The sequence below is a fragment of the Thunnus albacares genome, chromosome 7 (assembly GCF_914725855.1).
Source record: "Thunnus albacares chromosome 7, fThuAlb1.1, whole genome shotgun sequence".
Classification (NCBI taxonomy): domain Eukaryota; kingdom Metazoa; phylum Chordata; class Actinopteri; order Scombriformes; family Scombridae; genus Thunnus; species Thunnus albacares.
This window is the reverse complement of record NC_058112.1, coordinates 2,266,487-2,293,574: the sequence shown is the minus strand read 5'-3', so window position 1 is coordinate 2,293,574 and position 27,088 is coordinate 2,266,487. Positions and strand designations below refer to the sequence as shown.

The window sequence follows — 27,088 nt, the reverse complement described above, 5'->3', positions numbered from 1 at the left end:
ACATGAACCGCAGACAGCAGCCTCATAGATGGCGTATCGAAGACAGTAAACATTGTGAACATTCCTTTCTCAGGCCTTGGTGAGCTGTCTGGAACTGCTGGAAGACGAAAACGTGGACACCAGAGTCTGTGGATGCAAGGCTTTAGCTTGTCTCAAGGTACAAACAACTGCTACAAGGTGGTATCATTGAACTATATGTGTCTTTAGGTATCGGACAAAATGATCAGTGGTGGAAGAAATATTTCAATCTTTTACTTTTATCTTTTACTCATTAGATTATTAATAGTGAAGCATCAGTGTTAGAGCAGCATGTTACTGTTGTAGCTGCTGGAGGTGGAGCTAGTTTACACTACTTTATATACAGTTAGCTAGTTTAGTCCAGTGGTTCTCCAACGGGTCAGCAGATAAATCTGAGGGATCGTGAGATGATTAATGGGAGAGGAAAGAAGAAAAAACAAAGTTCTGATACCAAATCTGTTTTTGGACTTTTTCTCTAATCTTTTATTTTTGGTGAAATATTGGATCATTTGAACATTTATTGAAATGAAACTATGTGAGAAGTTTAGAGGGAAAAATCACTATTTGGTGGAGCTGTTAACAACTCAGACATCTGAAATGCAGTACAGTACTTGAGTAAATGTACTTCCCACCACTGCTAATGATCAATATTACACCATGTCGTCTTGCTGTTAAAGTACTGTTGCACTGAAACACTGACATAATGTTTTGCCTGAAAATGGTTAAATGTAAAGAATAGCTTGTCTGCAGCATGTTTGTACTGTACTACAATATGTTTGAATATACTTACTACTGTATTCCCTGTTGTGTTTTCCAGGCCAAAGAAAGCATCGACCAATTAGTGTATCTTTGTCGGACAGACAAGGAGGAAGTTCGAGATGCTGCCAAACAAGCTCTGCTAGTGCTTGGTAATCATAACCATCATTATATTAATAGTGACAGCCAGACAGTACATTTCCTGGAGAAAATGTGAGGCTGGTAGCGAAAAGCGCAAAGGAAAGGTAGTTGCTGAGTGACTATAGGTGGATGTTATTATGTTACCGGGGGATTGCAATAAGCTAAATAAATGCAGAAATCCAGCCTGCATGTATTGAATGATTTGGATAATTGGGTTAATCTGGACTTATTAAACAGCTGATCACTCATGATGCAATGTTACTTAGACTTGTCTCACCTACATCTCAGCTATAATGAATATAATGTTCTCATAACCAGAGGTATGCTGAGGAGCCAAAAACTGTAGAACTCAAGTAGAAGTTGTCATCAAAATAACTACTTGAGTTGGAGTGCAGAAATATCGACTGAAAAAGCAACTTGAGTAGCGTTATTATGCCAAAAAGTAAATATGATGTCAGCATGTTACAATGTCCTGGATGTGGTGAGTCCTCCGTGTCTGGGTATAACCAGTCAAACAAAGACAATAAGATAACAGAAGTGGCCAAATCAGTCTCCGATGATACTGAAAATGTCTAATATCAGAAGACTCATTCAGGATCATAAGGATATAATGATGTGACATTTCATCATGAATTGCCTATTAAATACAGGTGTGTTCACTTCTTCACTTTTACCTGAAGAAGAGCATCTGTGGTTGAAATGTTATATCAGGCATGTCTGCATGAAATAAAAGTAGTATGTCTTCTATTATGCATGCATCATTTGCTCTCTTTTTCTGTCTATCTTCATCAGGCTAAATGAATGACCATAAAAGATTTGCAAAGAAGCACACCATTAGCTCGAATATAATAATATTAATAATGAGTTTTCTCTAAAACTCTATTCAAGTAAGAGTAAAAAGTAAGCTGTGTGTAAACTACTCCATCAAATACAATTTACTTTCAAAGGTTACCTAAAGGACAGGTTCACAATTTTTCAAGTGTGTCTTTAAACAACAGTCAGATGTCCATATGAACAGTGAAAGAGGTTTTCCTCGCTGTAATCATTCCTCCTGTTCACACTGGCTATTAAAAGACCCCCTTCAAATGTGCTTCCATTGTAAGTGATGGAGGCCAAAATCCACAGTGTGTCCAAACAGTCATTTAAAAGTTGATGTGAAGCTTATATGAGGCTTGAACAGTCTGAGTTATATCAAGTGGATATCTGACACATTTACAATCTTATTAGCATCAAATTCCCTCTTTGTGTTTCCTCAGACAGTGTTTCCCTGTTGAGCTGCGGTGGAAGTATAGTAACAAAAAGAGGGACTTTGGCACTAAAAAGACTGTAACATTGAAAGATATCTACTTGATTTGAGTCATTTGGACGACTGAAGCTTCATATTAGCTTCAGACAGCGAGATCACCCATATGCAGGCGCCGACAGCATGGACAGTGTTTTTGTAATCACTCATAATTCCAGAAGGGGGAGACAAAAGTCCCGCACTCCAGCTTTAAGTACATGTATCAGTAAACGTAACTTGTTACTACTCACCTCTGCTTATAACTGATAATAATAAGAGTTAAAACTATGAAAACAAGACCCATGGTGTTAAAAGAGCACTTTATGCACTTGCTACTTCTTATACGTTTACTGTGGTGACTAAAATGACTTTTGTTATTTTTTTCTGTCATTCATCTTTTTCTTTCATTCATACATACATTTTTGACAGAAGAAAATCATTAAGCCAGAAATAAGACATACACATCCATCTTGTATTCACCCATTTGAGTTTTTCCAAACAAATGTCAATGGAGAGGATGAATGCATTCATTCATTTACCCATTCTTTCATTCATTTTTTGCATCTGTTTTTTGTTGTTCTTCCATTCATCGTGCGGAGCAGGTGAGGAGGGGAAGATGGCCCACAGACACGTTGAGATGTCTCAGGATGGCATACCGAGACTCTTCGCTCCTGGAAGCATGGCCAGCACAGCATTCTAACACTACACTATACACACAAACACACACATATACACACATACACACACACACACACACACACACACACACACATAGGGGTGGCAACAACACCAGAAAGTCAGCTATACAATATGAATGTTGTGTTTTGGCAGAGCTTTGATACAACATCATTAGAATACACAGTATGCTGTTCTTCCACCCTGTTCCCACCACTAAAACATACAGAGACAATATATAATACATGATATACAGTATACACTGTCAAAGAGGTTGCAATAATTAATACTCACATCAAGAACTACAACTTTACTCATCACTGGGCAAACATTTAGTCAGTAAGCTACACAAACCAATTTAATATATCAACGTGTGCTAACTACTCAGAGAAAATCAGTTGGACTGTAAAGATGCCGGGAAGAATGTACAATGTGAGCAGGCATGAATGGAAGGATGGCTAAAGGAAGGGATGGAAGGCTCGAATGGATACTGAGGGAAGTGGATGTGGGGGAGTTAGGAGAACAGGGAGGAACATGTCTGTGAGTCATATTCAGGTAATAGAGTTCCTACTTATTCCTTGCCATCACGGACATGTCCCTCCACAGCCCAGACACAAATACATGATTTTGAAGTAAGCTAGCAAAGTCTACAAAGCTATCTAAAGTCACCTTGTCAGCTAATTCCTGTATTCATAGTCTACAAAGTGCCAAAAATTTTTTAGTTTCTTGTATTTTTAATATCAAAGTTCTATTACTTTGACTTAAACTGTGGGTTTGACTGGTTACATGGTGAACCAATGGGCATACATGCAGTAGACTGACTATGGCGTTCTACTGTATAATACTACCACTAACCCTGCCATCACATAAAACTACATGTCCTACTGAATACTGCTGTCTCTAGTTTAGACTCAAGGATGTTTTTGAACAACCCAGCTTGTTCTATGAAGTGACAACTGAACATTAACAACTGGCTTTTCTCATACAGCAGTGCCTATACTGTGGCCGTTGGTTTAACATATCTGAATTTTTGCCAGATCACTGTCTGCAGTACTTGCACCGGGGCTGTAGTCAAGACTGCCTAAGTCCAGTCCAAATCAAGTCAAGTCCAAGTCTGAGCAGTTTTGAGATTCTAAATTGAAATCAAGAACAAAGAAACAAAATGGTGCCCATTCATGTTGTCCTTTTTTTGTTCGTTAATCTGCCTAAATGTTTCATTATTTATTTACTAAACATGTTTTGTTATTAGTTACATTTATTCATTTGTAAAATGTTTTTGTCCAATTCGATGGACAAATGAGATTCAATCCAGGGCTAATTACCACACGATATATCTAATTATACTGGAAAGGTAATATTCTTGCACAATGTGAAAGTTAACTATCAAAGTCCAACGTCTTAACACACATTTGTGCATAAAATTACATGTCTAAAGTGAGTATGCTTGGTTATTACATGGCAAAAACACACAATAGATAATCTGTATTACTTATTGACAGTGCCGAACAATGACGTGATTTTAAAGAAATTTGCATCTCTATGGGGAACTGACAGCAGAACTACAGTCAGCTATGAGGCAAGAAAGGCAAAAAAAGAAAACCAGACCGTTGACCGAGGCCAAGACAAGTACGAGTCAAAACACACGGGACTGAGAGATAATTGAAAACATGTTTCAAGACCAGACTTGAGACGTGAGTGCTACGGCCTGACTTGCAATATTGTGTAATGCACCGCAGAATGGAAAAGCTGGAACTGTAGAGGAGGTCATCATGCCCACACTTTACTGGTGCACAGAAACTGTGTTTGACTCACATAAATGGGAAAAGCATTGGTTTGTTCTCAGAAATATAGATATTCTGGACTCATTTGTGTGAATTTCTTTTTCACTGCAGGAACAACTAGCAGATTACTGAGATTGTGAGCTCATTAAGATCCATAGGGACAGAAACATTGGTTTAAAGGATTGCTTTGCTTTGGAGTTATGGGTTGCTGTAATCCAATTCTCATTATCCATACTGGTTATGAAGTGATTCCTCCATAGCACTGCTGCACAGTAAAGGCCTCAGTATGCTTCAAAAGAACCAGTTTGTATGATGTGTTGTCCAAACACATCTAATAACAAAAAAGTCTTTACTGTTCTGTTAGCCTTCTGCCTCCCCAATCTCTCTCCAAGAACCCTGTTCTTTGTTTTGAAGTTTCAACATGATGAGGTGTACAAATTGGGATAACGGTGCACACTTTGACACTCTTTCCTTGAAGGTAGTCATGATGTTGCACCTGGTTGTTCACACCAAAACCAACAGAAGTAGCTGTGTAAAGAGCTCAAGAGAAAAATTCAAACCCTGCATGCTTTCACACCTGCACTCACCTGGTCAATCGCCGTGTAAAGTGGACCTGATATCGGATTGCGTGTTACATAAATTGTCGGACGCAAGTGGGGTTTCAGATGCTGTTAGACAAGTACTTCACTTAAAGCATACTGAGGCCTTATGAGGTGGGGAACCACGTCCACAGTACAACATTTTTTGTTCCTGCCTTGAAGATCTTAATTTTTGAGTGCAAACCAGTACTTGTTCCCACAGAAGGACTATCAAAATCTTGATTTAGGAGTGTCAAAAGTGTCCTGTAGGTCATAGGAGTGTGTTGGAGGAGAGCCAAACTAATTCTTGAGATTTTTATTAGATTGTATAGGTTGATACGATTGGAAAAGATACGTTGTACTGTATGTTCTTACATTCTTCCTGGAATGTCGGTAGAGCTAGAGTCCTTTAGCCAATGGTATTATAAAGCCACTTGTACTGGGTGAGCAGGCATGGTTTCAGTGTGTTGCTCAGGATGACATACTGTGGCTGATGCAGGGAGGGAACCTGTGACATTGTAGATACTACAGCTCAAACAGCCAGCAGCATGTCTGACCTAGCAAACTTACACAGACAACTGAACAAAAATCCATTTGCTTCCTATCTCATATCTGCAACACTGCTGGCTTATTAACTGTGAAATGTCTTTCAGTTCAAAAGAGAAAAAATAAGGCAAAAGAACACGTGACCTTTTCATTCTCTGCCTCACGGGGCTTTATACTAAATGTTGTCAAAATACCCTCAACAGATTAAAAAGAAAAAATATAACTCACACTGTAGTTTTGTATAAAGGTTTGAGACTGTAGAAAACTTGTTAAGTTGCTTCTGCACAGAGAATGGTTTAAGCAATTCAGTGCCATTACTCTTTACATATCTTATTGTTTATGAAAATACATATAATATGACTATATGCCACTGGAATTAAATGTTATTTGATTGTAAATTGTTTTTATTTTAGCAGAGTCTTAATTTGTAAATGTATACTTTGTTTTTCTGAGATGCATTTTTTTTTATTGTATAATGACACAGTTTATCTTCAGTTGTTCAACCAATCAGTTTGATGAACTGATTCATTGACTGACTGATAAGGACACTACTTTCTTTGGCACTTAACTGTGCCACTGACATACAGTATCTGCTGTAAAGGGGGTGGATTTTTGTCTGAAGTTACTGAATATTTGCATTACTCTCACAGACAGCTGTGGAGGACTAAATCACTGAGCAGAGTAGAGATAGACATGCAGCTCTGGGATCAGTTCACTAGTAAGTGATTTAAAATTTCTGACATTTAGGAAAAAATTACAATTTTTATTTGTATTGGAATGCTTACATTTGAATAGGAATAATTCAAATAGGACTGGATATAATTTAAAGGGCCATACCACTGTTTTTGCATGTTTTGTGCTATTTACTGCAAATGACATATTAAAATCTTTAGGATTCTGCTGACCATTTTCCAAAGTACAGAAGTGCATTGTATTCACCAAGAAAAACACTGAATACCTTAGTATGCCAGTGTCGATGCAATTATGACCTCTATCTATCATAAATATGAGTGAGTATCTTATAATTACAAAATGTGTATCTTATAATTATGACTGTATTTCATAATTACGAGATCTGTAGCTTATAGCTATGATTTAGTAACTCATAATTACAAGATCTCTAAATATGAGAGGACAACCTTTTAATTACAAGATAATTTCCTCACAATTATGAAATAGGATCTCAAAGTTTTTGGATATTTTCTTTTAATTATGAGATACAGATCTCATAAAATTATGAGATATTAATTGATATTTAAGGGGTAATCTCTCCAAATCCACCAAACACCAAACAAGAGTCAATGGCAGAATAAGCTGTTTGGCATTGGCAGAGAAGATTGGCATATTTTTCATGGGCGTAAACCACATAAAAGGGAAATAAACAGGCTTTCCAACGATATAAGATTTATTGCCAAGAAGCATCATTACAACAAAGAAATAATCTACCAAACACAAATTTCCTTACTTTTTGTGCTATGTTTACATTTAAAAAAATGTAACACTACAAGCTTGGAAAATGGCCAGCACTCATGTTCAGAAATGTGTTTTTAGGAGGGGGGGGGGGGGGGGGGGGGGGTTATGTAAAAACACAGGTATTATTCTTTAAGCAATGGCCATATTTCTGCAGGTTTAACAAAAGTGTACATGGAGTATTGTAGCTTTATACATAACATTGTTTTCTTCATAGTCCACCATGTTATCCACACAGAGTTTGGCCAGTGTCAGTGAAAATGCCTAAATGTCCAGCCCCATGACAAGTTGTTCCTGTTTATTGTAATATTGATTCATTAGATTCACAGTGACACTGGTAACAGGGATGTTGCCCCTCTGCCTTTTTCAAACATCTCCTGAGCACCATTACTAGAAAGTCATCTCAGCCAGATGACTGTTGACAGCGTGTAGATGTGTCCCAGTCTCATACTGTATACTAATACTGTACAATGTACTGTGTATTAATGTTGACAGTGCACTGTTCTGGCAGTATAAAACAAAATTTGTACTAACAGGAAATAATGGCAGTCCACCACCAATGGACCCTTGTCACAGCAGACATTTTGGCTTTTCAAAGTAGGAAAAGCACTGCTGTAAATAATAACATTAATGATGGCTCCATTCCATTAAATGTCCCAGTATGTCAGTTAGTGAACATGCATGCTACCAGAGCGATGCAATTCACCTAAATGCAGAGCGGCTAGCTTTACTGTTATTGATTCCACCTGTGCTGTTCCTGCTTTGACAAGTCAAAATGTCTATAGTTGATGATGTTTAAATGAAATGTGGTACTAACCACTCAGGATGAATTGTGTTAACTTTGGCTATCCTCTGACTTTTCATCCAGCGACATCTTCATATCAAAATTTCAGTTTGTCCAACACTTTGGGTTACATTCCCATCAGTCTCAGTTTTACTTCATGAGTCCCAATAAGCAAATGTTGTCATGCTAACATGCTAAACCAAGATGGTGAGCTAATAAACATTACCTGCTAACACATCAGCATGTTCAAGGAAAATTATGGCACTTTTCAAACCTGGGTGTTATTCTTTTAATGCTATCCATTCTGACTATGGTTCATGCTAACTTAAGACCCACCACCACGGATGTAGAGATTTGGGAATCATGGACTCCGGCAAAACAACATAGATGAATGAATTAAATGAATGAATGAATGAATGTGCAGATGAACAGACAGCTAGTTTGATTAGCCAACAAGTTGCCCCCAGAAGTTTGAGCAACTAGCTTCAATAGCTAACTCAAGGGGCTAATTTCATCATTACCCATAGTCAGAATGCCCAGGTTGAAAAATACATAAATTTTCCTTTAACATTGTCATTGAGAGCATGTTAGCTCTAACTGTAAACGTAGCTCAAATTCAATTCAATTCAATTTTATTTATATAGCGCCAAATCACAACAAAAGCCATCTCAGGGCTCTTTTCAGATAGAGCAGGTCTAGACTGTACTCTTTAATTTACAGACAGAGAGACACAACAATTCCCCCATGAGCAAGCACTTGGCGACAGCGGTAAGGAAAAACTCCCCTTTAAACGGGAAGAAACCTCAAGCAGAACCCAGCTCTAGGTGGGCGGCCATCTGCTTTGACCAGTTGGGTTGAGAGAGAGAAGGGGGGTGAGGGGTTGGGGACACAGAGACGCAGAACAACATCAGCAACAACAATAACAACAGATACATGACTAGCAACAACAAACAGCAGCAACAGCAGTACTGCTGTGTCTAAGTACAGCCTCACAGAGCTGCTAGCATGGCTACAGACTTGTTTTTCCCATCGGCCAAGCTGCCAGTCCACCATCAACCACACTTTTAACGGAACCTCACTTGATCATTTTTTCCAGTGTAAACATGTAACATGCTATACTCAATTAGTGTACAGTATGCAATGGGGACATAGCTTTTGTCTTCAATCGGGAGGGTTCAGGTTCTTAATGTACAATGTGCCAACCCTGTTTATTTCTCTGAGACTGACAATTATTTATAATGTAACAAAGGTTGCTGGCAAAACTAAAGTGAATTGAGAATTTACAACTTTTAAGACTCTTATGAGGAACACATGAGTATGCTTGTAAAGATGTAACCATCTTTACACGAGAGCTTAGGGCTGTGTCTTAAAATAGGCTATGCTGTAGTTTGAGTTCTGAGAAGTCAAAAATAAAGTCAGAATTCTGAGCTTGAGGAATTCTGGCTTTTCTCTCTATGAATTGTGAGTTCAATCTCAGAATTCAATATCCAGATTTTTAACAATTTTTTCCACATAGCCCTAATCCTCTGCCATGGCTCATAATAGTAGCTACCCCTTTTTATTGAAAGCAATAAGAAATGACTGTTGTGTCCCTGAAAAGAACTGACATTCAGATATGATTTCAACTGTAAAAGGTCAGGGCTGATTCCAAGTTGTATACTGTGTACAATTTGCCTGTTTAGGTCTACTTTACAGCATACTAAAAACAATAGTGTCACTGGAATCATAGGACTGATGTCAGGTGGGGAGGACTTACTGTATGTATATGTGATGGCTACCACTGTATTCATTGTATTTACCACTATTTTTAGTTTCTATAGGACAGCAGCAGTCTGCACCTATACCTCTGCATCCATAAAGCATCTCAGTATTTAAGTGCCTCAAGGTTTGATAGTGACAGAGATGCAATAAGACATAGATGAGATACTTTATTTAAGAATGAAGAGAGTGTGAAACAGTGGGAAACTGCTGCAGTACAGTATATATTTTTCCCACAAGCTTGATAAACTGTGCAGCATTGGAAACAAAATGTTTTATTCTTTTTTTTTTCTTTTCTAAAATATATTTCCAGGCATTCTGGTGTCAAATATATACAAACTATTAAAAATGTGTTTAAAGATTGTCTCATGTGCAGTTGTGTTTGTTAAATTTATCTGCTGACACACATACAAATAACACATTCATATTCTGGCTGAGGCCTGTCTTGCACTTCCCTAAAAGTTCATGGAATTTTTGAGATTCAGTTAGACAGTTGTTCAGGTTCTGGGGAGACATCAGCAGACTTGACGTCTTTCCAAACAGTGACTGTCATTATAAAACAGATGTAGGATGTGTCGGATTGGTAGTTTCACAATAGGCAGTGTCATATTTTTAGGGAGTACTACATGTGAAGCAGAACACTTAATTCAAGAACCCAAACAGTCAGTTCACCAGAAGTATAAAAAAAGAAACATTCTCTCATTTCCCTCTAGTGGTATCTGGCCACATATAGTCTTGGTTTTATTCGTCCAGGTTTTAGATATGTCTCTGGGATTTCTGCCTCTGCCCTTATACAATGAAAGTGAGCGGATTTTAGTTTGTGTCACTGGCAGCACTGAAAACTTACATTTAACAAACATTTCGCAAAATGTGCACAACTTAAAAGACCTTTAGGCTTGCTTGTTGGTGTACTATCTCAATAGGCTAAATGGGAGTTTTATGTCTTAGAACATATAGTGTTATCAAAGTTGCAAGTCAATCTGCAATATAAAGGAGAATCATAATCATAGTTTCTGCTGGATCTGAGGTTGGCCAAATTAAACTTGACACTATCCACAAGTTGCTTTAGTTGTTTCCTATAGAAACATTGCAAAACAACATATGAACTCATGTACTACTTTATTACCCTAGTCCAATACAATACTATATCCTTTTTAAGTAAAAACATGCAGTTTAACATCACAGATCAATATAGATAGAAGTTGTTTAACCCATTTATAATATTATAATGTGGCTTTTTTTTTTAGTTATTTCAGGGATTTAGCCCAGAGAGCATATAAAAGGATATAAAATATGCTGCATTCAAGGCACAAATACTGCTCACTTCAGCTTGGGTATGCAGGTAAATCACTTTGAACAAGACTGAGGTCATGTCATTAATGCATTTATTAATAATGAATGGACAGACATCTGCGATTGTAAATTCAAACCTATTTAAAACTAAACAAAAAGGCAGTGAACTATGATTTCTGTGGACAATTCCTCCTGATCAGTTTTGCACTCATTATGAACTCACACATGCACTGTGACTTCTAGATGTGACTTTGTTCTGAAGCTAATAATTGCTACAGAATCAACCATGAACCACACTTGTGCAAAGCTACTATGGCATTAAACAGATGCACTCATAATTTTAAATCAAGCATTTTATTTTTTATATTTGAAATGAACATATTTCTGACTTTTATTATTACTTTCAATATAGCTTTTGACATCTCGAGGTTATATCCTGAGAAAAGCTCATATCTCCCAGGGACGGGAAGGCAGCTCTGTTCCTAACATTGTGATAAATGGGTTTAAATGTATTCCAACGGGGCGCCCCTCCTGGCCAATCAGGGTGTCTGCAGCAGCTTCGACACCACCCCCCAGCGGCCGCACAGGCGCACTGAGCTCCCAACTGCCATTTTGTGGCAGAGGCTACTCTGCTAAAGCGGGAGAGGGATTAAAACAAACTGCGAAGAAGACAGCATTTCTTGCCAGCCTGCCAAACTTTGTAGCACAGACTCTGTGCTTTCGGCCGAGTTAAACGGGAGGAGAAACACACTAAAAAGAGGTAAAGTATCACTACTTTTCTGATAAGGGGGGAGTTTGCAGGATCTTTAATCGGCCTCTAGGTGTCACGATGGGGCTCTGGGTCCGGGCAGATCGTCGGAGAGTGTTTGTCTCCCTCTATCGTTATTGAAAAACCCGTCAAAATATGTTTAAATAGCTGAAGTTCTACTAAATATACACACAAACCGCCCCATTTCACGCGTATCTGTGAGAATATCGTCGAGGATAAGTTACGAATACTTCGATGATTTGGTTGGAGAGTTTAGGCCAAGGCGTCCATTTTCTCGCTTCTTTGTTTCCCGTCTTTACAGCCTTGACGACATGGAAACTGGCGGGTTTAAGTTATCGCCCATAGCTAATGGTAGCTTGTTTGCATTAATAAACGCAAAGTGTATCACAAACAAACACTCACAATAACATGAGTACAGGGTTGCACATAACATTGACACAATTTACTCAGCTAATGCTGCGTCGGGTTTGGCTTGTTAACTGTTACATAACGTTAAACGAGACCTTTATTTAAAGTAATGAAGGTAGCAAGGTTAGCTCGGATTCAAGGCCCTTCCCCACCCAGCGCATTTAGCACGTCTGAAAGTGTTGAAAACGCCACAGTCCCCCCTAAAATAACCAGAGCAAACATCTGTTTTACAGTCCCATTTCACCTAATTAGTACTTGTTGTATCTAAAGTTAAGTCACTATTATTGAAATGTAAGTTAATTCACTTGGCTTTCCTGTTAGTGGAGTACACACACGGAAGCGGTACATTAAGGCCAGCGCGGAAAAGAGAATGACGAAGCATTCACAGCAAAACGATCCTCAGTGATCACAGCGACCATATACGACCAAATACACGATCTGTGTCGCCCCAACATCAGCTATATTCCATTATCAGGTGTTGCATTTCTAGTTTTTCGGTCATCGCGCCGTGGTCGGAATTGGCAGTTGTTGTTGCACCCGTCGCCCGCTTGTCTCTTATTCTAAGCCCACCTAGAGCCTCATAGCCACAGATATATATTACAGCAGAGAGCTCCCTCTACGACTCGGCTTGGAGAGCTACAAAAATACCGCTGTATAAATGCTGTGCAAGAAGGCGACAGCTGCTCTACTGGGCGCTTGGTATCATTGCCATGTTGTGGTCAAATTTGTTAAACCATAAGTCAAAATATCTAGGAAGGCCTATACTAGAGCCTCTCCAGCTTCCACCCATTTAGCAACATAAAGACAGGTGGACATGGAAACCTACAAACAAACAGATGTTAGGTACTGTCAGTGCTGGCATAACCATGATTCTGTATCTGTTGCACTACTGGACAGCAATGATATGTAGTATACATTTACCAAGTTGTTTGCATTAACTCCATATGGGTTAAAACGATGCAGCTCTGATGGTTTTATATTATGAGATGATGACTACTTGACAGCATGATCTGAAGTACATGCACTCAGTTTAGCTCAGTAGATACTTTGGTTGTTAATGGAAAAAGCCACATCATCTAAAATACGAAACATGTTGCTGTAAGTGAAGCTGGCAGGGTCAAGGGTTCTGTCATTGTTTGACTAAATTTTCAAATAGTTTTGCTTGATGAGCTACGCAGTCTTCAGTCTGATCAGACCATTTCAAGGACCATGGTGAATGTGTGTTGATGCAGCAAGGACCAAAATCATCGATCTTTGGCCTCAAAAAAGGGTCAGTAAGATCTGGGGCTTGTGAAATGTGCGGAAATCATTTCAAAGACCCGTGGTTATCCATCACCCTTTGTAAAGCTGTGGTTATTGAAAAACTTGAGTTTGTCTTTTTAAAAAAAAAATGTGTACAAATTATATCAGCAGTGAGGTTACACAATGGCGGGGGAAAATGCCTTTGTGAAAATCTGAGTACTGATTCAAAGCAGAAAATTGTGTGTGAAACCTCCCACACTAATTCTACATGTGTAACGTCTGTGCTACACACAGTGTTGGATGCTTACCGCACACTAACATACGCATACTTTGGCCTTGCTTTGCTTTCAGCTACAAAAGCTTTTAGTTTAAGTGTGTGTGTGTGTGTGTGTGTGTTTGTGTGTGTGAGAAACCCTTGTGCCACAGACAGTGTGGGAACCTGTAATGCAGTTTCATGCAATATCTGCTTTCAATTTGTAGTCAGATGTTGACAAAAGCAGTTGTTTTTCTGTGTACTCCAACCTCGCCATAGAAATAGAAGTTGTAGAAGTTCACAAATTTGAATCGTTCATGCAGTTTTTTCCTCAAATGGTGACAACCACAGGCTTCAAAATGATTTTTGAACATTATCTCACAAGCTCAGTATCTTAATGACCCGTCATTGAGCTAATACTTCTCCTTCATTCCTGCTTCTAGATGCAAAAGGAGGTGTTGCTCTGTATAAAGCAAGCTAGCTGATAAGGAAGGCAATGTGTGCATGTACATTGATTTGAAAGATTGGGAAGAATTCCCTCAACTGCCCGTTTAATTGAAGTGGGATTGTCACCTAGAGCAAACTTAAAACTTACACATTTGAGTGTCTGTGAGTTGAGGAGCTCTGTCCTTCACTTACTATCACATGGCCCAGGTTTTATATTCAAGAGATCTGGGACATTGTCAGCTGCTAAGCTGCAAGAATAAAAAGAGAGAAGTAGAGTTATGTAAGCACTTAATAATAGAGAGAGAATCTATCTGCCCATCACAGAGTGATGATGTATCCTCCTTCCCCTCTCACAGGTTTACAGAGTCAGGTAGCATCCTGAAGCCTCAGGTGAGCACAAGTGTCTTGAAGAGAACAGTCAACAGTGTCAGAGATAGCTAGCTGTGTATAGGCTGATGAAGTCACTGTCTGTGTGTGTGCAGGTGTATAACATGTTCCTCTTCCCTCCTTCAGGTTGGCAGGGACAGTCAGGTAGCAGACAGTTGATTCAGCAGAGCTCAGGGCTTTCAGCAGCAAAACCACCTGTATCACCAGTCTACAGAAATCATGAAATCAGGCACTTTTACCTTGCTGATCCAGGTAACACTAGTAGTGTTAAGTGCTACCAAGTTTACAACACCGGGATTCGATTGCTACAAAGTTCCTGCACTTGTATTCACATTATTAAGGATTTTTAGTACAAGTTATCGCCAGTGTGCAGATTTTTTTTTTTGTTCTTTCACAACAATGTGATTACAGTGTGAAATATGTCACATGTCAGTAGTGAAGAATTGGAAGCCTTGTAAACAACCTAAGAAGTTGAGCATTGAGTGGAACAGAGTTCTGCCAGCCAGTTCATGGGGGTGGATTCAATATTATGTGAACTGAGTTGGCAAAGGGGTATTTTTTGGGGTTGTATTCAGCATGTAAGTTCAGACTGTCATTCTGGAGAAGCTTGAATCAGGCTCAGCACTGGAGTTGAATGTTTTCCTGTGACTTAAACATGATGACTTGCTGGTAACATATCACTCTTTTCCTGGGAAAATCCAGGATTTCTCATCATAACACATGATTAGTCATAGAATGATATTCATTTAAATTTTTGATGTTATTCTTACATATGTGTTAGATCATAATACACTGGCCAATGATACAGAACTGTTTGATACTCTGTTTTTCATGATATACTTGTTCCAGTTAAAAGTTTGTGGTTATATAAGCTTGTATTAGCTTGTAAGGTTCTTCTCTCCCGCTGTATTTGAAGGCACCAAGTTACTTGTTGCTGTGAAAATCTGCCAACTCTTCCATGGTGTAGGACTGAACACTACTGAATGGCTTTACATAGCTTAGGACCGACAACTCGCATAACACACTGCTACATAATGTTTCCACAATGCCGTATTTCAGTTCCTACCCAGCATGGACGGAGGGCCAACAGAGGGTGTAGGGGTGGTGGAGGTCCCCGCCAAAGACTTCCCCTCCATCCAGGCCGTCCACAGCCAGGATGCTATGGTGGCTGACCTCCTCCAGCAAGCTGCAGAGGCCGGGGGCGTGGTGGAGGGACAAGCTGGAGTCGTCCTGGAACAAGGTGCTTACTAATCGGGCATGAAACAGTGAACTTGTTAACAGGAGACAGAGTAGAATGGATTTTTATTGCAAGTAGAGAGCTTTGTGTGGTAAAATGTTTTTTTTATTTCCCATCAATGTTGTGTTTCAGGTCATGGGGATGGGATGGTAGCAGCTACCCAGGCTCAGCAGCAACTGATGGAAGCTGGGGTGGGGGTCGGTGTAGATGGTGGATCAGGGGTTGAAATGATGGTTATGGACTCACTGGATCCCACGCTGTTGCAGATGAAGACTGAGGTAAGCTCAGTGTTTAAAGCTTTCTTTTGATGGCACTGTCTAGCAAGAATCTGTCAATCGTGGTGATGTCATGCTAGTTTTATAAATGAAATCAGCTGGAACTGAGGACACCTAACTTGCCTGCCTGAAATCTCATGTAACAGTCTATTAAATCGAAGTTGATTTGCAGGTGATAGATGCTACGGTGGGAGGGTCGTCAGCGACTGTGGGTGTTGTTGGAGGGGTAGCGGGTGCTGCTCACCAAGCAACTGTAACAACAGTGGACCAGACTCAAATCATCACACTACAGGTAGGTGCTCTTCTAAAGCCATTTCACATCAAATCATCCTCCAGGTCTTAAAGTCTTGACATGTGCTCGTCTCTCTCTCTCTGTCCTCAGGTGGTAAACATGGAGGAGCAGGCAGCTCTGGGCTTGGGGGAGCTCCAGCTGGTCCAGGTGCCTGTTTCTGCCACCACAGTGGAGGCTCTGCAGCAAGGCACCTTTGTAGACACCACTGCTATGCCAAAAGATGGAGACCCAGTCATCTGCCACACCCTGCCGTTGCCTGAGGGCTTTCAGGTACACAAATCAACATACTCATCAGTCGGGCTTCCACTCAGATGTACAACACTAATGAATGCCTGCACTCAAAAAAAGTATATTAATATGGCAATACAAGAGGGGAAGAACATAAAAAGATAATGTTATCTAGTCAATCAGCAGGGGGTAATCCATCTGCAAGACTGATATCAGATGACAACAGAAGCTTCATCCATCCAAGTCTTTCAGCCTGTTACTTTGGGAATAAGCCAATGGAAGAAATGCACTTCATTACATAAAGTGGAAGTTTTACATGTCGACTTCACGTCTGAATAAGTGCCTGAGTCACTTCACTGTTGCACTTTCAACACAGCAGTCTGGATTGAATACTGTCACATGAATGCAAAGGCCACAGTAGCACAAGATCAAACCATGATCAGACAGATGTTTCCTAACCTGTATGAGCGCTGAAACAGATGTGTCACTGAATTAACATCTCTTGGATGATAATTGGGGGGAAAAAAGGCAAAAAAAATGATACTAATAAACCAGGAAACACTGTCAATGAGCCTATTTTGGTTAGATTATTGAATATCCAACAAAATGCTTTACATCCAGCATTTTAGCAAATCGTAATTAAATGAGAGTCCAAACTTAACATCTTGTCATTCTGTGCTTGTGCGCTATTTGTCAATCTTAAAAAGGAAGCAGAATTGCTTAAATAATAAATAATGAAATTGATGAGAAACAAGGTGCTCATGATGGTTATTTATTACAGCTTCAAAGAGAAAACAAGCTTTAAAATCACATAATTGAAGCTAACACTATTCCTCCTTTGTATCATCATTTTTCCCTTTAATGGTCTTACCATGTCTCAGTAAGCCATTGTGGAGCATAAATAAAACACATTTATGTCTTAAGGAAAAAAAGACAATACTGTAACAAAGATGAAGCCAGCAGTGTTGCATATTCCATTTCTGAGGTAGAGCTTTATACTTCCTACATCAAGTGATGATCGTTCATGAATGGAAATGTAACATTAGGGATGTCAGTAAAAACAATAATCAGCTACATTCCTTCTAAGGTTTATTCTTTGTAGACTATTGTCAACCATTATCCTGTGTGTGAGTTTAGTTTGTGAACATCATTTCTGACCAAGCTGCCATGTTTTACCAGTTTGAAAATAAAAGACTGAGACTTTTATGACTACATTTGCTTATTTCTTGCTCAAATGTTCAGTGCAAGTTTCAGGGTGAGAAATGAGAATACATATTCAAAACTTCACTTGAGAATGTAATTAGTCTGCTCCGCACCGGTCAAAACAAGAATGTAAAATAATCTACAATGCAAATATATTCTCGATCAGCCACCTGTTCTCAAAATGAATGATCACGTGCTGGCATCAAACCCTTAATCTGGATCTAATCCCGATCTTAATCATGCTTCACTTTGCCTCCCACGTCTCTATGCTGGTAATTCCATCAGGCACATCACTTCTGTTTTGCGGTGCAGCACCTATAGTCAGCAGTGACACAGTGACTGAACAGTTCATGCATTTGATCTGTAGGTAGTGAAGGTTGGTGCTAATGGGGAGGTGGAGACGGTGGAGCAGGAGGAGGAGGGAGGAGAAGTCCACCCTGAGGAGGAAGAAGAGGAAGAGGTGGGGGACCAGCTGCTGGAAGAAGGGGAAGACGAGCCCATTCAGCCCCCGAATGATGACCCGACCTGGCCTAAGGACCCCGACTATCAGCCTCCATCTGGAATCATCAAGAAGTCCAAAAAGGTAAGATAGTTGTGTGTTATTATTGGGGATGTGCAACTCTTCTCTGGAATTAAAGCGGACTTGTCAGACATCTGGACAGGTCATCAGGTGATGATGAGGTCTAACGACTTGCTGTTTGGCCAGGGTAAAAAGAGTCGTCTGCGTTACGCTGAAGGAGATAAGGACATGGACGTCAGTGTGTATGACTTTGAAGAGGAACAGCAGGAGGGTCTTCTGTCTGAGGTCAACGCTGAGAAAGTAGTGGGCAACATGAAACCACCTAAACCCACAAAGATCAAGAAGAAAGGTGAGACACTGCTGTCTGCTGATCTGAGAGAATGATGACATTGATTTAGATTGGATTATCTGACAAGTTGCATCAGGTGGTTCCTAGGTGGCGTTCAGACCAACTTTAGCCCTGCAGAGAAACACAGCCACCTCATTTATTTTCAACTGAATGAGGCCAGTCTGTTGACGTCGTGGGCCGCAAATTTTATGTACCTGGGTGGCCCAGGTACATAAAATTATTCCTTTTCTGTAGCAGTAAACACAACACACGACTGGCTGATAACTAACTGTGCTATACTCAGAGCTTTAAGAGATATACAGGGCTGACAACAGTAACGTTCACATGATTAACAGCAGGGCAACGGCTATGTAGTGACCTCCCTCACAAACACACCGGATAGGCTCTCAGTGCTAAGCCGCTAGCTCAGCTACAACATAGGTATGACACAGAAACTTTTACAAAGAGCCATGAATGTGCTGCTGGTGACTGTCAAAGCTCCAGTAGACTCTCTGTGTTTCCAGCATGGTTATTATGCTTGTAATTCTTCTTTGTCGACACCTACAACTGCTGTCCATCTGACCACCAGTCTGTTCAGCGCCTCCATAAGGAGACGGAGGGTAGTGTAAGCCAAAGTAGTTAAATCAACTGTGAGCGGTCCTGTGTTTTAAAGAAAATGTATCAATACTTGGCACCAGTGTATTGCAGTATGTTGCAGTATCTTTTTTTTTTTTTTGTCCCACCCTTAAAACAGACAGGTGTTAGAAATGTGGTTTTTCAAAGCAAGAAAATGAAATGTTCCAACAGGGAACTGGCAACTGTGCAAATAGACACATGACAAAAGGCGAAGGAGAACAACTCTGGACTAAAGCAGAGTTTTGATCTCTTGAATATATTTTGAAAACGTGAAATGTGTTTTATTATGTAAATAGTGATTTAGTTTTAATAGTTATTTATTTTGACATTTTCATTAAAAAGCAGAGTTAGTCTATTTTGTTAATTAAAATGTGCTGTGAAAATGGAAAATTCATTTTAATATATAAATAGTTATTTCTTAGTAGTTATTTATTTTGACATATACATATTTATTTTGAGTAGTTGTTCATTTGCAATAGAGTTATTCATTAGTCTTTGTTTGAATAATTTATTACTGAACTCGCCTATCACACACTGTGCCGCCTTCTGCCAGTAGTGAAAGTAAATTCTCAACCTGTGGGACATACTGTGCTCTCTGGCAAAAAAAAAGTTGAACCTGATTCAACTTTTGCCAAACTGCAACGCAGCATCATCCAGCAACATGCTGCGTCGGTGACTTTCCAGAGTTACTATAAACTGCTCTGGTTGACTGGTAAGCCTTCTAACTCTGCATCTGTTAGTCAAATCGGACTTCCTGGATCGTATTTTATTGTCTCACTGGTACCTGAAACAACTTGGACACCCACCAACACAGCCCTTTACACTGATTTAACGCAATTCCACTGATCGCTTTAAAGGCTAGAACATCGTCAACCTGCGAGAACAGAGAATAGTACCGCATCCTGCTACATGATGTTATTTAAAACTGTCTTTCTAACAGAGATAGTGTTATTTGGTGCCTTCTGGCTTCCCCTTCCCTTCCCTCATACACACATACAGAAAGAGAGACAGTGCCAGATGGAAGTTTGGGTTGCATTTTCTCTCTCCTTGTCCCTGCCTGCCAACCGGTCCTCAGACGGTGCAGGCTTCCAGCTTCGCCATAGCTAATGTTTCTCCAAAGGCCTCTCTTTCCACCTCCTAACATTAGCTGATTTGCATGTCCACATTCATGATAATGTCAAACATTTGAAATTAAATTTGTTTTTGTTTTTACATGTGTGATGAGTTTTCAGGTGTTTTTAGTACGTGAGACAGCTTTGGGATTATGATACGAACACTGTTAAATATGAGGTGTGTGTGTGTGTGTGTGTGTGTGTGTGTGTGTTCCACTGATGTATGTTAGGAGTGAAGAAGACATTTCAGTGCGAGCTGTGCAGCTACACGTGCCCTCGACGCTCCAACCTGGACAGACACATGAAGAGCCACACCGACGAGAGACCTCATAAATGTCACCTGTGTGGACGAGCCTTCAGGACGGTCACCCTGCTAAGAAACCATCTCAACACACACACTGGTATGCCCAACTTTACATTCTTTTCTATTTAGATTTTCAATGACCTGGGATTTTTTTTTCAGCAGCACTTAAAAGACGTGTCTTGTTTTGTGTTTTTGTAGGAACTCGGCCACACAAGTGCACAGACTGCGATATGGCCTTCGTGACTAGCGGAGAGCTAGTTCGTCATCGTCGCTACAAACACACACACGAGAAACCCTTCAAATGCTCCATGTGTGACTATGCCAGTGTGGAGGTAAGACAAACTCCAGTCTGCTTTATATTCTTACAGCTTTCCGCAATTCACAGTTGAGTTTTTTTTTTAATCATCTCCATGCTAATCCATATTAAAGAAACATATGAACAAAAAATATGAATCCAAACTCTTCAAACATATCAGGAAAACTGTTGAGGACAGTTACTACCTGCGAGGCCATTATAACGGCAGATCTTCTTCTTCTTCTTGTGCTCTGATATGCAACTGTGTTTGTGTGTGTCGACGTCATGTAGGTGAGCAAACTAAAGCGTCACATTCGTTCCCACACCGGTGAGCGTCCATTCCAGTGCAGTCTTTGCAGCTACGCCAGCAGAGACACATACAAGTTGAAGAGACACATGAGGACACACTCAGGTAAAACTCAACATCTGCTTCTCTACATGTATAAAGCAGTGAAGGCACACAGGGTGGCTTATGTCACTTTTGAGAGATATGGGACCAGTGTTGTCTTTTATCGTTCTGATAGATTACAGACATGACTGAGTAAATTAAACAATATTATACCTGTGTGCATGTTCAATCCTGATCTCAGGAGAGAAACCTTATGAGTGCTACATCTGCCACGCCCGCTTCACCCAGAGTGGAACCATGAAGATGCACATTCTGCAGAAACACACTGAGAATGTGGCCAAATTCCACTGTCCACACTGTGACACTGTCATCGCACGCAAGAGTGACTTAGGTAACACACACACACCACTGTAAACTTACCACACAAGACAAGATAGTTCCACATTGTTACATTTCTCTTGAGTTTTCTCATGTCATCCTCGTGCATCTCCAGGCGTCCATCTCCGTAAGCAGCACTCGTTCATCGAGACCGGAAAGAAGTGCCGTTATTGCGATGCTGTGTTCCACGAGCGCTACGCTCTGATCCAGCACCAGAAGTCCCATAAGAACGAGAAGAGGTTCAAATGCGACATGTGTGACTACTGCTGCCGCCAGGTCTGTATGGACACAAATATTTTTAATATTTATAATATGTAGGGCTGGCAAAATTACAAAACCATACTGGTAACAAATGAGTACTTTGATGCATGTTAGGAAATTTTGCTTGATGAGTTAAATACTCTAGATGAAAAGTTAAGAGGATCACCAAAGTAGGATTCGTCCTCTGGTGATCATAAGTGTCCGTGCAAAATTTCATGGCAATCCATCCAATAGTTGTTGAGATATTTCAGTCTGGACCAAAGTGGTGAACTGACTGACAATGCCAGTAACATGCCTAAAACTCTGAATGGATGTCTAGTATAGTCTGTGTAACTGTGGTGTGTATATAACTGTGTGTTTCTCACTGCTGGGTCCAGGAGCGCCACATGGTGATGCATCGTAGAACCCACACTGGAGAGAAACCTTACGCCTGCAGCCAGTGTGAGAAGACCTTCAGACAAAAGCAGCTGCTGGACATGCACTTCAAACGCTACCATGACCCCAACTTCGTCCCCACCGCCTTCGTCTGCCCCAAGTGTAGCAAGACCTTCACTCGCAGAGTAAGGACACTTGTCTTTCTAGCTATCACAAAACCTGAAATGAACTCCTGTGCGCTTTAATAGGGAGGTTATAAAAGTCTACAGATGAAGTAACGCTATGTTCTTGCAGAACACCATGGCTCGCCACGCTGAGAACTGCTCCGGTGAAGTGGAGGATGCCGAAAACGGAGCTCCACCCCCGAAGAAAGGAAAGAGAGGAAGAAAGAAGAAGATGAGGAGCAGGAGAGATGACGACGACAGCGGTGAGAATTTGACTTTGTCTTGTATGCAAGTATGAGCGTGATACTCATGTCAGTTCTCATCAGTTCATCTAATGCATCTCTCTGTCGTTCAGAGGACGATCACGCTGAACCGGATGAGGAGGACGAGGGTGAAGGTGAGGAGGAAGCATCACTGCTACAGGAAGAGGATGAGCCAGAAAGCATGGAACTGGACCAGGCCCCCGCTGCCATCCCAGTACCGGCCCCCGACGAGCCACCAGTCAAGAGGAAACGAGGCCGACCTCCAAAGAACGCCCCCAAACCTCCAACACCCAGCAAGTCAGTCAGGGTGGCGGCCAAGACAGCTGCTTCTGGTGAGGACACTGACATCTAACTGATCTAATGTCTCATCAAAAACAGGATGTTTTTAGTCTTTGGGGTGGGGTACTTAAATGTAGTATTTACAAACTGTCAAAGCACACACACCCCAGCTTAAAAAATTCCCTCGAAAGGTCTTAGAAGGTGCTAAAGTCTTCAATTTAATTTAGAAATGTCTTTGATATGTTTTCTTGCCTGCCATAGACAGTAGTTATAAAATGCTTTTGTATGTGGTTGTGGGCTGTCGTTCTGCATCTATAAACTCCAAGTAAGACTGGTGCAACAGTGGATTGGAATCCTGACACACACACACACACACACACACACAGTCACTACTGCTAGCTACAGTAGCTAGTAAGATCATCCACTCACAAAACAACAAAAGTGAAGATTTTAACAAAAACTAATTCATTATAAATTAATTTATATGAATTATTTTTTAATTTGTTAATCCATCCTTTAATTTTCTGCCCCTTATCTGGGTCCACTTCACATTAATCGATAAATTATTTTTAAGAAATATGTGATAACACATGATGACGAAAAGAACGCAAATGCATATTTCTGGCTGTGCGCGTACACACAGTTTTTACAGAGTTTTATGCATCTGGCCCTCATTCTTTCTATGTAGTCCTACACACCTGCAGCGTCTTAACGCATATTAACTCTCCAGAGGAGCAGCGGTTTTATCACATCGACCTCACAGATGGGCACATTTCAGTTACTGTACCCTGACTGCTTCTGCTGTCTGTATCATGCGTCTGATGTGTGCTAGAAGAGGCATTAAATGATGCAACATGAACCGCAACCCTTAAAAATAGCAGAGAGGAGGGAAGTGGTTGGGGAAGAAAGAGGGTCAAGAAAAAGGTAAACATAGACGAGAGGATGCAACAAGCACTTGTAATCTTTATACAGCCCTCCATAGTTTCCATAGCCCCATCTGATGTCTTCAAATTACTATAAAATATGTTGTTTACAATGATATAAAACAGTAGGCAAATTTGACTTGGTTGTTATTCCCATGACCCCTGAATGCAACATTGCAGCATGTCTTTATCGTTGTGTGTTGTAGCTGCTGCCATCATTCAGGTGGAGGATGAGAGCACCGGAGCAGTGGAGAACATCATAGTGAAGAAAGAGGAGGGCGACGCCTCAGCAGCGACACCTCTAGAGCAGGGAGTGGCGTTGACGGTGGAGGGGGTGGGGCTGGACGGGGAAGGGGTGGAGACTGTCGAGTTGGCGGTGAACGAGGAAACCGCGGCCGCCGCCGCCAACGGAGATCTGACGCCAGAGATGATCCTTAGCATGATGGACCGGTGAACACAACACGCAGCCACAAACATGTAGCCGGACTAAGACTAAAAAAATTGGCAGATACACCATTAACATTTTCACATCCTTTGCCTTCACCTCATGTTCCATCTGTATGTGCTTTTTAACTGCAGCCATTTTGCCTCATTCGAAGTGAGCTGCAGAAACAACCCTGCACAAAGAAGGGAAAGCCGCATGTAAATACAAAAACACAGACACCGGCACACTGACGTTTGTGGGTCTCACACATACACAAAGGACCAGATCCCACTGCACACACACCGCTGTCATTTTCTCCACATCATACACACACACACACACATAGTCCAAGCTAACGCCAGACTGCTCTCTGCTCTTAATGCTCTTTCTTCAGTTTGAATGTCTTCTGAATGAATCATTGTGTATTTTGCTACTTGTTTCTCCCCAAAGCCACATCCTGTGTCAACCTCTACCCACATACCCGAGAGTTAATGTTCAGCCGGAAACACACTCCTCTGTGCATTGCTCTGCCACAAGGAGACATGCTTTTATCGACCTTCATTATTCACTTTGATTTCCTGCTCTTATGCTTGCTGTTCTTGCAACAGTGCCCATCGTCAAATTCCAAGCCTTTCTATGTGTATATATAGATATAAATGTAGTTTTTCCTAATAAAGACGTAGTATATGGTACTTTAGTTTGCCTCCGAGATACCACGTGCATATTTTTTTTTTTTTTTCCAGAAAGTATGATTTCCCTCCTTGGCCTGTGTAATCACAGAGGTCCATGTTGCGGTGTTATCAGTTGAAGGAAGTTAACAGAGGAGGATTCTTTCTGATGACAAAGATTGTAGCAAATGGGCACAGGCAGACACATTTTCTCTCTTATCTGTCACTGACATTCGTCTTTCATAGTTAATGCTCCTCTGCTGTTTCCACACAGTTTTGCCATCACATAAACTTGAGAAAATGCAGATCATCCTGATGTAGTCGGTCAAATATTGTACTATAATTGTGATTTGAACATTCCAAATATTTCAATTAATTATGGAATTATGTTTTATGCATTTGAATCATCTCACTCAAAGTAATCAGCAGTGACAAAATCAAACATTGTTTTTTCAGGATAATACCAGCCTCGCTTTAGTTTTCCTTTTTAAACATGTCTTCACCTGCCAGATCATATTGTGCTTGGAAAAGTTATCAAAGATTAGGTTGTGAATCAGTGTGTCACTCAAACAGCACCCACCCACCCACCATAGTGATCCTCAATTTTTGGCAGGTGGTTTGCATGTAAATACACATTTTAAACCCTTTTTTGCTTTTTGATTTCTTTTGAGCCTTTTTAATGTTTTTTAAATAGCTGATTTGAAGATGTGTTGGTTGAAAGGGGCCTAGATTTATATGCTACACATGATAGTGTCATATCTGGTACTCCATGTCCTGAGCCTGTAAAGGTGACTTTCAAAATGCCCCCCCCCCCCACCACCACCACCTCCATTATGCTTTCCTTCCACAGATGAGTGTTTTGTGTTGGAGCCCCTTTTAACCAACCACACTGAATCTGAACCACTATTATTTTGCTCTCTATTTTCTGTTGCTCATAGCCATTTTGTTTCCTCTTTGAAACTATGTTATAGTTTTCATTTCTGGCCATTTTTGCAGTTGCTCTCCTGGTCGAGCTTGGTTCAGTTCAATAGTATGACAGAAGCTTCGTCATATTCTGTTGTCCTTTAACATTTGGCCCAAAGCTGTGATGCTAGTTTTACCTGTAAAGGAACAAGAGGTTTTTGAGTATCTGTTCTGTAGGATAAAGCAGTTTGACACCCATCTAAAAATATGTATTGAATGAAGTTCAGCTAGTAAATTGTATGTAATAACAAAAAAACAGCATTCTTGTTCTTGTTTGGGTTTTTTTGACATGTGTTAATACTGTTTTGGAAGGATGGCAGTTTTTGAGTCTTTGCTTGCCATACCATGTGAATTAATGAGGTAATTAAGAGGGGTCCTCACACTACTATTAGCCCAGGTTTCATGACAGTTTGACCACAGGTTATAATGGTTGTTAATATGGCCTTCCTTCCTTTTTATTACAACAAGATGTTATTTTGTTATATGAAACCATTTCCTCTGTAACTTAACATTGGTTAAGTTACAGAACATGCTCTGTATTGTGACAAGACTAGGTCAAACCCTAGTATATGGCTGGACCTTGTATGAAACACTAGAGGGCTCTTAATTTGAAACGACAGATACAGGAAGTGGCGACACTCGGTCGACTGAAGTTACACCATTGGCTGAACAATGGTTTAATTTCACTCGGTCAGACGTTTGCATTTATCAGGCTTGGCCCACTGTGGTCCAGTCAAACACCAGGCTGTAAAGAAGAACCATTGTGAACACAGAAATGGTTACTGAAAGATATTAGTGCCAATGTGCTAAAGAAGGAAATCATCATTCATATGTCAGACTGACACTTCTGTAAGAATCACCCAGAAATATCAATTCTGTCACTGCACTGCTGTTCTGAGAGTTAATTCTGTAAAACAAGAAAACAAAATGTTCTGTTATCAATGTATCATGTTAATGTTCTGCAGAAAGCTGAATAGAAGATGGATGTTTGACTGTTCTCGTAGCAACAGCGTTGTTTTTTGT

General features: G+C 40.3%; 2 protein-coding genes across 5 annotated transcripts in view; both read left to right on the top strand.

The window, feature by feature from the left end:
- The window catches only part of ripor1 (RHO family interacting cell polarization regulator 1), a 67,621-nt gene extending 61,510 nt beyond the window's left edge, over positions 1-6,111 (top strand). For both annotated transcript variants that reach the window (XM_044357579.1, XM_044357578.1), the window contains exons 22-24: positions 74-157; positions 836-926; positions 2,800-6,111. In XM_044357579.1, the coding sequence (XP_044213514.1) occupies positions 74-157; positions 836-926; positions 2,800-2,897 (273 nt within the window). In that variant the 3' untranslated portion in view covers positions 2,898-6,111. The remainder of the gene's footprint in view (positions 1-73; positions 158-835; positions 927-2,799) is intronic.
- Positions 6,112-11,660: 5,549 nt separating this feature from the next.
- ctcf (CCCTC-binding factor (zinc finger protein)) lies at positions 11,661-27,068 on the top strand. 3 transcript variants are annotated; one of them, XM_044356159.1, is made up of 18 exons: positions 11,661-11,842; positions 14,558-14,591; positions 14,715-14,840; positions 15,648-15,828; positions 15,958-16,103; positions 16,273-16,392; positions 16,483-16,662; positions 18,191-18,406; positions 18,530-18,692; positions 20,650-20,820; positions 20,922-21,055; positions 21,310-21,430; positions 21,609-21,758; positions 21,861-22,021; positions 22,384-22,566; positions 22,676-22,808; positions 22,901-23,140; positions 24,217-27,068. In XM_044356159.1, the coding sequence occupies exons 3-18, from the start codon at positions 14,808-14,810 to the stop codon at positions 24,462-24,464; spliced, it is 2,580 nt and encodes an 859-aa protein (XP_044212094.1). In that variant the 5' UTR covers positions 11,661-11,842; positions 14,558-14,591; positions 14,715-14,807; the 3' UTR covers positions 24,465-27,068. The 3 variants fall into 3 exon arrangements, with proteins under 3 accessions (XP_044212094.1, XP_044212095.1, XP_044212096.1); XM_044356160.1 differs by lacking the exon at positions 14,558-14,591; XM_044356161.1 differs by lacking the exons at positions 14,558-14,591; positions 14,715-14,840.
- The last annotated feature ends 20 nt before the right edge of the window (positions 27,069-27,088 follow it).